Genomic DNA, 10,564 nt, shown 5'->3' on the forward strand with positions numbered 1-10,564 from the left:
GGGAAGAGAAACAGGTGGAGACAGTGTTATGGCAATGACATGAATGGCTCCCAGTGGAACCGGGTCACCAGCGGTTATTAATAATGTGACTGCTGACAGAAGTAGCAGGATGAATTCTGTAGCATACAGGGCTCCACTCTTTGCTCAGAACACAGCACGGTATACTTTGTGCAATGACTCAAAAGTAAAAACACCCACAAACATGGGTCAACTGAAGGTGGCTGTAATAAAGGCCTCTCAAGGCATGACACATTATTTGGTAATGCCCATGGGTTCTAGACTTCAGGCAGAAGTCCCCCCCCCCCGATCCACCCCTTTTCCCTTTGATTGCCTTGTATTTTAAAAAAAGTCTCAATCCCCATGAGATGGTACCAAAAAGGAAAAAGAAGAACAAAAGGACTGTTTAAGCATTTCACATCTTTTATTTCTGCATTTCATTTCTTCAACAATTTAATTGCACCCAGATCTACAATATTTCGAAAACGTGCACAAAAACGTGAGTTTCTTCATCCTGCAAAGAATAATAAAAAATAAAATCTGACCCAGGCAAAAAAGATAGCAGGAAACTAGTGTTAATTCTATAATTCTCCTTCTAATTAATCATAATTTAATACCTCAGCATAATATACTTAAAGACCAATATGTCTTGTAGTTTTGCCCCTTGCAGCATTCCCCCTCCCTGCAGTTAAAAAAAATATTTCTCTATTTAAAACAAATATTTCAATGTTATTATCATCACCACCATGGTCTTAGTAATTTAAGAGAAAAGAATATATTTTCCTCTTATTTAAGCCCACTCCTCATAACCAAAGCCCACCCACCCTTATCAGAATCCAATACACAACAATGCTCAAAATCCCAGGGTCTGCACTACGAAGCAGGTTCAGCATACCTACGATGCCTTCTTACTGTCCGACTATAACAGACATCATGCCACGATATCAATGTGGTAAGTCAAAGCTTTTTCTGAATATAGCAATGAGCCACAAAATTCTTAACTATAATCCCCAAACAAATATGTGAGTTTCTGCAGCCAAAGCCGGTAAAAGCTTTGTGTAAATGAGTAAGATAGGCTCATTAATATCACTGCCCTATCATTAAGGCACGAGTAGATCTATCATTACAAATGTTTATTCCAATAAACTGATGTGTTCCTCAGACGTCATCTTATGGCAAATGAGACATTTTAGCATTTTTGTTTCAAGCTGCAAACCTGGTGGCATCAACAAGCCTTGGAAGCATGTAAAGCACAAACAGAAAAACATAATTCAAACCTGTATGTGCGCTGTACTCGTCAGAAAACGCTACTGAGGTTAGACCGTCTCAGAACACCCCTTACCTCATAAGATCCAGTCTACCCAAAGGTATCTTCTAAAACCAGTTAATTACTCAAAACCGATTGACCAGTTGATGCTTTTATATATGCTGATCTGTTACCTCATGCATGTGTGTGGTCCAAGTTATCACTGCAATGTGTCCCATTAAGGAACTGAACTACTGTGTAACCTTCAGATCCCAAGATTACCTGGCGTTATGACGCTAACCACAAATCCCGCTTCGTAGTGCAGGCCTCTGGTTCAAGAAATAAAACGGATGGAAATACAGGAATGACACAAAATAATTACTCAGCAAATTAGAGGTGAGACATGATGTAGCTTAAAAAATTCTCATCTGAACCCGCACTAGACAAGGGGTAAATTACCTTCGGACTAAAAGGTTTTCCCTGCATACACCTTCAGCTGAAGATCACTTAGACCCAGTGAGACCCGTTAAACCCACAATGCCTCATTCAGGAAGTACAGCCTCAAACAGAAGATGGCAAATACCAACAAATTCTACTCATTCGAGGAGCTGTGTATTAAATAAAAATAAATAGATATTTAAAAGGAAGGGAAAGAACAGTCCATCTATAATGTTATTGTGTGTTTTTTTTCTTCATTTTTACATTTTCTAAGAAAAATCTGACATAAGAAAAACATTATTTATGCCTTTTCAGATTTTTCTAAAATTTTACCTACAGTATATCAAGAAGATCATACAGATATACAGCAAAATAAGAGGGAAAAATACAACAGAAGGAGTCCTTAAAAACTATATGCAAAGGGAATTTAAAAACATAATAAATAAATAAAATACCAATATCATGATAATGGTGTAATTACAACTGAGTAGGTGTCTAACCAAAGCAGAGGAGAAAACAGTGAGTTTATAGTACTTGGTTTTTGCATTAAGTTCAATAAGGGACCTCTTGGTAAAAAGTAGGGGGAGGGGTTACGTTAGGTGCTGATGAAGATCTCCATGTCAGTTGGCTGCGAGTCCAGTAGCTTCAGATGACAGCCTGAGCAGACAACAGAAAAATCCAACACTGTTTAAAACAAACAAGTTAGATTATCAGTAACACATGTTGCTGTATCTGAAAACTAATAAAAAAAAAAGTCTCAGACTTGTGGACAATCTGAGTGAGTGAAGATGGACGATTTCTGCTATCGTTTTACAGAAGGTCTTTTGACTGGCAGTTTGAGTTAAGCAGGATGAGATTTTTCCACAGAATACACTTGATTATCAAACTGCCCATCTATCAGGAAATCAACACCTGCTTCCAGCAAACTGATGTGCTATATGTCCTGATAATGAACTGTGTGACCCCACTTCTTACTTTAAAAAAAAAAAAAAAAAAAAAAAAAAGAAATCACCCTGCATCTGTACAGCAAGCTTAGCTGCAGAATTCAAATACACTGCTGCTGGAGAATTGGGGGTGCGAAAAATGATTTTAGTTTACCAATTACAGCAGGATAATTGGACCGTTATTGGCTGATAAACTGAGGTAAACTATGTTATGTCACAATGTTCTTTGAAAACATAATAAACAGGAGCCACACTGGCTGCAAATAAAATGTTGGTCAGGCAAAAGCGAATCCATCAATAACTGTGTGGTAGTGATGGCAGTGATCAACCCAACTCTGCTACAGATTTTGTTTGTTTGTACATTTTAGACTACATACACTTATATCTCATTGGTTTGTGCACATAATGGACAAACAGCTGTTCGAATGGTAAAATCCTGTGTTTTTGGCCCGTTCTGTCAGCCCTAGATTCTAGTGGGACAGTGTCACAGCTGGAAGAGGGGGTAATGAAATTATTACGAGAGCTGTAGTAATGAAGTGACTGTTAAAAACTGCCAGTAGTCCAATTCTAATAAATCTTCGGTAACCTAATTAAACGAGAAGCACTCCTCGTCTTTCCTCTTATGTGAGGAATCCATTGCTTCTGATTGATACTAGTTGGTCAAGTGGACAAATGGTAGGAAAACTCAATCTCCATTTATGTGTTTCAAAACTGACCAGCTGCACAATGTCAGAATTTAAAAACAGACAGCGAGAGAGCGCCATCTTCTTTCCATTTTGCTCTAGCCTGTGGCTATTTTCTTACCGGGCATTGATCAGGTACTCAGCCAGGCTGATACTGGCGTGGGAGCCAGTAATGGTGACCTGTCTGTCAGTTGAGCCCTCCACAGGGTTGGCAATCTTGATCTGAGCCCCTGACATCTGACGGATCTCATTGATCTTTGCGCCCTGACGGCCGATGATACAGCCAATGAGCTGGGGAAGAAGAATTACGTGACACTATGTCAATACTTTCACTGCAATAAAATAAATAAAAATAAAAGGTTGCCAATTCAAACAAAATGAGCTACTCAGAAAATCAGCAAGTTTCTCTGTTAAGAAAAAAAAATTAAAGTCACATTAATTTTGACTTACATCGTTTGGAATGGTCAGCTCATGAGAGCCAGTTTGTGCAGAGGCATCCATCCCAGCTGAAAGAACACAAGAGTGAGTTGATTGCATGGATTAACAGAAACAGACAGCAATCAAATTCCTCCTCACAGGAAGTACACCTACCCTGGAAGCCCTGGTTGCTGTGTGCAATGGGGAAGGGGCTCTGCTGCATGGCCAGCTGGTGAAGTTTGGTGAGCTGTTGAAACAAAAAAAGAAAGATACGTAGAGCACAGACAGACAAGGATGTGTTAAGAAACACTGAAAATAAACTTTAAGACTGAAATGTTCTTTCCCTTGTGTAAGTGGTGGTTGTGATAATGAGTGGAAATCATGAAATTGTGAAATGAAAAATGGGATCAATGATTTTGCTTTAAGATATTTATGTTAGGATTTGAATCTATAATCTTTGGAACTGTTAAATGGATGTGCATCTCAAGCAGTGGTGGCTGTGGGAAGGGCAGCAGGGAAAAAAAAAAAAAAAAAAAAAGTCAAGAGGGATGAAATAAAAAGGTGGTATGGCTTCCCCGGACCGAAGTTGCAAATATATTGGATCACTTACAGAGGGCCCCTCACTTACATCAGGCTGTGGAATGGCGTGCTGCCCTTGGACAGCGTAAGCCTGCAAGGAGAGAATAGCACTTAGGAGGGTGTGGCAGTGTGACATGGTGCACTCCAATATCCATCAGTCCTCTGTTCTTGCTACAAGGAGCAATGCCAGGCATGCTACTAGAATAGCATTTCCATAACTAAACTCTGTTAAAATAAAAGTGTTTAAAAAAAGAAGAAAAGAAAAAAAAAAAAAAGTACTTTTATTACTTTACCTGACCACCTGCAAAGATGACAGGAGACCCTGAGGGTTTGGGTCTGTATGGGATGGTCACTCCTTTTGGTGGAGACTAGAAAAACAGAAATATTCACCTTTAACTATCAATAACTACGTAAAGTATCAGTGTCCAGAGCCCATTTACAAAATCATAAAAATCAGGATTACATTAAACAATGTTTGTACCTCAAGCATGACAATGCAGATCTGCTTGACACACTCAATAATGGACTGTGGAGTCCCTGCAACGGTGATGGCACGTTCTGTTGAGTTGGGTAACATGTCCCCTGCTACTTGTACCTGAGCTCCTGCAGACTACAAAGTCACAGCAAGAATTACAACACCGATCAGGGGAAAACAACAACAACAAACAAAACCCACAACAGGATCTGAAATTCATACAAGACTAAAATACAGCAGACAAACCTCTCTGATTTCTTTGATCTTGCAGCCACCTTTACCAATGAGTGAGCCGCACTGGCTGGCGGGTACAACGAGGCGCATGGTGACTGGTGGTTTGCTGGTGGCTGTACTGTTAGTCATCGAAGTGCTGATGTCCTGTAGGGGAAGCGGATACAACAGGAGGCTTTAGAAAGTGGCACTTGTATAGCCGCTACGTCTTTAACGTAAGATACAACAAACAATTCTAACCTCCTCCAGTTTCTCTATGATCATGGAAAAGGCTTTAAAGATAGAGGTGGTAGGTCCCGCGAGAGTTATGATCCTCTCTGGGCAGTTCCCCTCTGAGATGTTGATACGTGCACCACTCTGCAAAGAGACAGGGAAAAAAAAAAATTGAATCAGTTGCTTTGTTGTCATATGATGCATGCGTCACAGTAAATGTTGACATGTTCTTTCCTGATTGTTGGAAAAAGACAGACTTACCTCCTCTCTCATCTTTTTAACAGACTCTCCTTTCTGTAGATAAAGAATACAAAACAATATTTACAAAACACACCAAGGGACATGCCACAGTTAGCATCGTTCTGGCAGTAAAACCAGCTTACCTTGCCAATAATGCTTCCAACCTCCTACAGAAGATGACAACAAAAGTTTGTGTTAAAACAATACTTTGCGGTTTTCTTTTTTTTACTACAGCTAGATTAATTTTAAGGAATAAATGCAGACTTTAAGATCCTTATAGAATCTAAACCTTATATCAGTGCTGGAATGTTGGGGTTTTTGCACACCTGAATCACATGCAAGCCTTTACAGCCATATAAATAGTTACAATAATCCCAAAAACCTGTGCTGACCTACTTTTTCACCCAACACACCAAAAACTGATCTGCAATCAATAAGGGGTTTGATAACAGCTTTTGATATCTTTTCAGTCTATCCATAGTTGCATGCAGTCACACTCACCTTCCCATGCATGAGAAGCCTGATGGTTAAGGTGACATTAAGTCCTCCTTCAACCAAACTGGAGTCCATTGCTGCAGCTGAATCCAACACACACTCGCACGCGCTCTCAACACTGGCCAACAAAGTGAGTCTTTGGTCACTGGCTGAACGTCTGCAACAGAGTGGAAAAATTAACAGTCAGAGACAAGCGTAGTTGGTGGAAAGTGTGAGGCCATCTGCTGTCAATGCAAATCAGTGAAGTGATGCGGGCAGTGCACATCTTGTAGACTTTAACGCCGTTTTCCAGCCACGTCGAAAGAAAGACGTTTCAGTTCGGTAATTGACATTAGACTGGCCCGAGTCCACTCATTCACTGTGCACAATGACCCACTGTCTCTCGGCGGTCGTGTCTATTTTCTGGCATTCTACAGCGGTGGCGACATCTCTTTAACTCTTGTAGTCAACACAAGCTGCTCAAAACAATCATTTAAAAAATCACCGTAGCTTTAAATAAACTTCACAACCAAGCTAGCAAGAGAAAGCTAACAGCGTGACGTTATGGCATCAAATCCTGTTTGAAATGAGCATCCCAGCTAGTCACGCAAACGAGGGTAAGAGGAAGTTAGCTGCACCAAAACATTTTTCCACTCAAAACACTCGCTTTTAGCTACATGTACAGATTGAGTGCTAACAGATTTAACCATTCTATCTTAAAAAATATATAGCATTTCGAAGCTAACTCCTGCTCCACCATCAAGCTAAAAATACAAATCAGTGATTTTCCATCCAGCACGCTAGCGTTAGCATTCAGCAACTAGTCGGATCCCGCGGCCTACGAACCGCACCGAGTTATCCCTGTCCTTCACTCCTAGGGGAAAAACACACATATACACAAAGCTGGAAGACTTACCGGAACCGTCCCTGGAAGTGTGTTCAGGGGGTGGGTAGGGTGGCAAGGGTAGAAGGGGAGAGGTTCGGGAGGGAGTTTTAAAAGGATCTGGGGAAGAGGGAAGCGACGCCGCTTTTCGATCGGACTCCACTCTCCTCCTCTGCTTCGCACAAAAGACAAAACGCGTTCAACTCTGACCCCTTTAATGCCCCGCCCCCTCAACTAGGTCAGCCCCGCCCATTGACGTGATATTCACTCCGTACAGTACAAAACAAAAATATAACTAAATAAAACGAAAAAAGCAAAAAATTCTTTTATACTACATATTTTCCCAAACGCAACAAATACCATTTATTTATTTATTTGTATACATTCACAATGTGTACATTTCTCATTCACAAATAAGTTCATATTGTTTCTGCCAAAATATCTATAAATTAATAACCAAAAGCAAAAATAATACTGAAAAAAAAAACATAAATAAAAACTAAAAACTGTAGTAGTAGAAGATACTGGTAATATCTTTGCTAATATGGTAATTACTGGTAATTTATTTATCCCATATTTGGTAATTTCCCTTGTCACAGAGGTTGAAATACTACTAGTCCTACTAAATGTAATAATGACAACAATATAGGATTCATTTTCTCCTTCCTCTTTGCTTCGTCTCTCCCTTTAGTGAGATCGCCACAGTGGATCATCTCCTGCAACCTTATCCCTATCCCTAACATCCTCCTCTGTCACACCAACTGTCAAATGAAACCAAATTAACCAGGTAATTTAACCACATACTTATTTGCAATCCCTGGTTGTCATTCTTAGTAAGGAATTTGACCACTACTGTACTTGTTGAAACTTCGTCAGAATGCTGTAGGACTGGTTCTCAAAGTCTCTCTTCTGAAGGTGTGAACAACATTCTTCCACAAAATATTTTAGTGTTTGGGATTTTGATGATCAAGGCAGAGAGCTATGGGAGATCCAAAATCTCCAGCAGGGATTCAGCTGGACTGAGAAATTGTGAGTTTGAAGGCCACATCACATAATTACATGGTTTTTTATCTTTATTGATCTGCGCAGTGATATAAATGGCAAATATTTCCTTTACAGAAGAGGTTACTGTGGCATGTTTACATCGCAGCTCATTTTCATCAAATCTGATGAAAAAAAAAAAACCAAACCAGAGGAAAAGGTGATGTCTAACCCAGGGGTGGGCAACTCCAGGCCTCGAGGGCCGGTGTCCCTGCAGGTTTTAGATGTGTCCTTGAACCAACACAGCTGATTTAAATGTCTTTTTGTCAGCACCACCATTTCCAGCGATACAGTACCATCCTGTAAACTCTTGCTGCTATCATCCCTGAATCTTGTCTTCACCGGCTCCACCCGCTCTCTTCTGCACCTCTCTTGTGCACTGTGCATTGTTTTGGACAGAAGACCCCAGATATTTAAACTCATCGACCTACTATCTAACCTGCACCTGTCTCCCTCTCATTCACATAAATATTTTCTGTATTGTGTCTGCTGGCCTTCATTTGTCTTTATTGGCTCAGTTGAGGCAGATGTTGTCAACACCTGGCCAGTGCAAACTAACTGTAATGTGTGTATTCTAAATAGTGACTTATGGAGACAGACCCACGGGAGGTTTTGAAAGACTCTTCGCAGTTGTCTGTAAATCCAACAGATGGCACAATAACACTGTGAACGTAGCTGGTGGCGGTTCTCTTCAAAGTCCTGCATCCATTCTGCCATTGCTCAAAAAATACTCATTCATAGCTCGATGAGTTGACCGAGGTGTCGTGACTGTACCACCTAAAAACGAGAAGCACTAAAATTAGCCATGTGAAAAAGGCATTTTGCCCAGTTAGAGATATAAAATGAGCAAAATTCCTTTGCGAAATGAGTCAGCACTCTAAATTTAAAAGAGGAGCTAGAAACTGCATGTTTTAGTTGCTGAATTATAAACATATCAACTAATAATTTATATTACTGCAGTGAATGTCTCACTACTTGACTCCAGCTGCAGTATTTCTATAAATTTCTTATTATGAAGAGAAGACTGCTAATAAATAGTGTGATTTGTATTTGCTGTGACAGATCATTAAGTGTCTTTAACAATCTGGGAATATATATGTATTCTTCGGCGTATCAGTCTGGTGTTTATACATATCTATCCTTTTACCTCTGATGATGTTTGAAAACCTGTCACAGTGGATTTGGCTGATACACCGCATATTTTCTTTTTCTGTTGTCATGCATACATAAGCAGAACAAATAAAAACCAAAACGTCATGAAATGTGAAGACTTGAAAGCCTGACCTCTTGACCTGAAAATAATGAACCCCAGTCATTCATATATATTTTTTTCTATACGCAGAATATGATTGATGACTTTCTGCTTCACGATGGATTGCCTTGTTTTCTGCAAGTCTGTTATTTGGTTGAGATGATTGATGGGATAAACAAGCATCTTAATTGTCTGCTAGTGTTTGTTTTGAATTAAAAAGAATACAATCAAAGGCACTGCTGTACAGTTAAATCCTCGCAGTTGTGATTCTTATTAAAGCAGAGTGCTATATATGGCTGGAAAGCAAAAGAGATAGATACAATGGAACAGTATAACCCTATAACCATGTGTTCATGGTCTGGTTGACAGAGTATTCTGCCTGAACTCACTCACCACATGTTCATTAATCTGGTGCACATCAGAGCACCCACAATACAATTAGTCAATGGACAGAATAGCTCGCTATTGTCTGTAACCAACTTTCTATTCTCCTCATTTGTAAATCTTTAATAAATCCAATTCTCTGATGTCCCACACAGTGTGGCTTACACCTTTGTGTTTACGTGCATGAGTCATGAATCATGTCTGGCTCAGTTTATTAGGTTCAAAATCGCTCTGCTGTCGATAGATTGCCCCCACGCTCGATGCAGTGGAGCTCTGCTACTCTAAAAAACAGTTTGTCTCAACGTTTCCTGTTTTTTTTTAATTTCAAAAATGAATCCAGGCAGTAGATGTTTGCTCTCGCTTTAAGAAGCCATCTGTAGTGCTGTCTGAATGGTGGCAGGCTTACAAGGCTGGTGGTGTTTTTAAATTAGAACCATGGCTGACCAGATTTACTCCTATCCAGAGATTACGACACGCTGGCTGCGAGTTAAACATCTGATGTAGGCAATAACCCCTGCAGAACACATTAACACTGTTTGGCTTTTCCTAAAGGGAAGGTAAAGGGTAACTTAAAAACCCATTAAGTGAAAGACATAAAACAACTGTTTTTGTGTGAGGACAAAAATGTGTTTAATTAGTGTAAAAATGCCTGTCTCTTTGATCTGAAGCACAATCACTGAGAGCCGGATTATACAGAGGAGAGGAGGTGCGAGCTCTTCAGCCTTTCCAATCAGCACATGGTCTCCCTGGCCTTTCATGTGTGTCTCCCCCGTCGAACAATTGCTTACATAATCATCTGCTTACTTTAATCTCTGCATCTTTCCCACAGTTTGTGCTCTTTTATACTTCTCTCACTTTTCTCTGTGGTACCCCCATCAAATTCAGTGCATCCTCCCATTGTACACAGTGTGTCTCCTTCAGTGCTTTTATCTGACATGCCCACTGGCACTCTCACTCTCTTGTCCCTCTTCCCTCCACTGGTGAGTGTTCATTGATTATTGTACATGAATTGTATGATGAAATGCCACTCGCCCACCCGGCATCCTCTCGTCAGTGGCCCCTGACAT

The 10,564-nt window shown here is 40.2% G+C and overlaps 1 protein-coding gene across 4 annotated transcripts; it reads right to left on the minus strand.

The window, feature by feature from the left end:
• Positions 1–402: 402 nt before the first annotated feature.
• LOC101487433 (poly(rC)-binding protein 2) lies at positions 403–7,019 on the minus strand. 4 transcript variants are annotated; one of them, XM_004546235.3, is made up of 13 exons: positions 6,854–7,019; positions 5,965–6,115; positions 5,607–5,630; positions 5,485–5,517; positions 5,251–5,367; positions 5,026–5,157; positions 4,786–4,914; positions 4,598–4,672; positions 4,336–4,395; positions 3,900–3,972; positions 3,759–3,814; positions 3,430–3,599; positions 403–2,365 (listed from the first exon to the last, which is right to left on the minus strand). In XM_004546235.3, exons 2-13 carry the CDS (start codon positions 6,031–6,033, stop codon positions 2,302–2,304), a joined length of 1,002 nt encoding a protein of 333 aa, XP_004546292.1. In that variant the 5' UTR covers positions 6,034–6,115; positions 6,854–7,019; the 3' UTR covers positions 403–2,301. The 4 variants fall into 4 exon arrangements, with proteins under 4 accessions (XP_004546292.1, XP_004546293.1, XP_004546294.1 ...); XM_004546236.3 differs by having other exon boundaries at positions 4,354–4,395; positions 6,854–7,018; XM_004546237.3 differs by having other exon boundaries at positions 403–2,338; positions 6,854–7,018.
• Between the last annotated feature and the right edge of the window lie 3,545 nt (positions 7,020–10,564).

The sequence above is a fragment of the Maylandia zebra genome, linkage group LG20 (assembly GCF_041146795.1).
Source record: "Maylandia zebra isolate NMK-2024a linkage group LG20, Mzebra_GT3a, whole genome shotgun sequence".
NCBI lineage: Eukaryota > Metazoa > Chordata > Actinopteri > Cichliformes > Cichlidae > Maylandia > Maylandia zebra.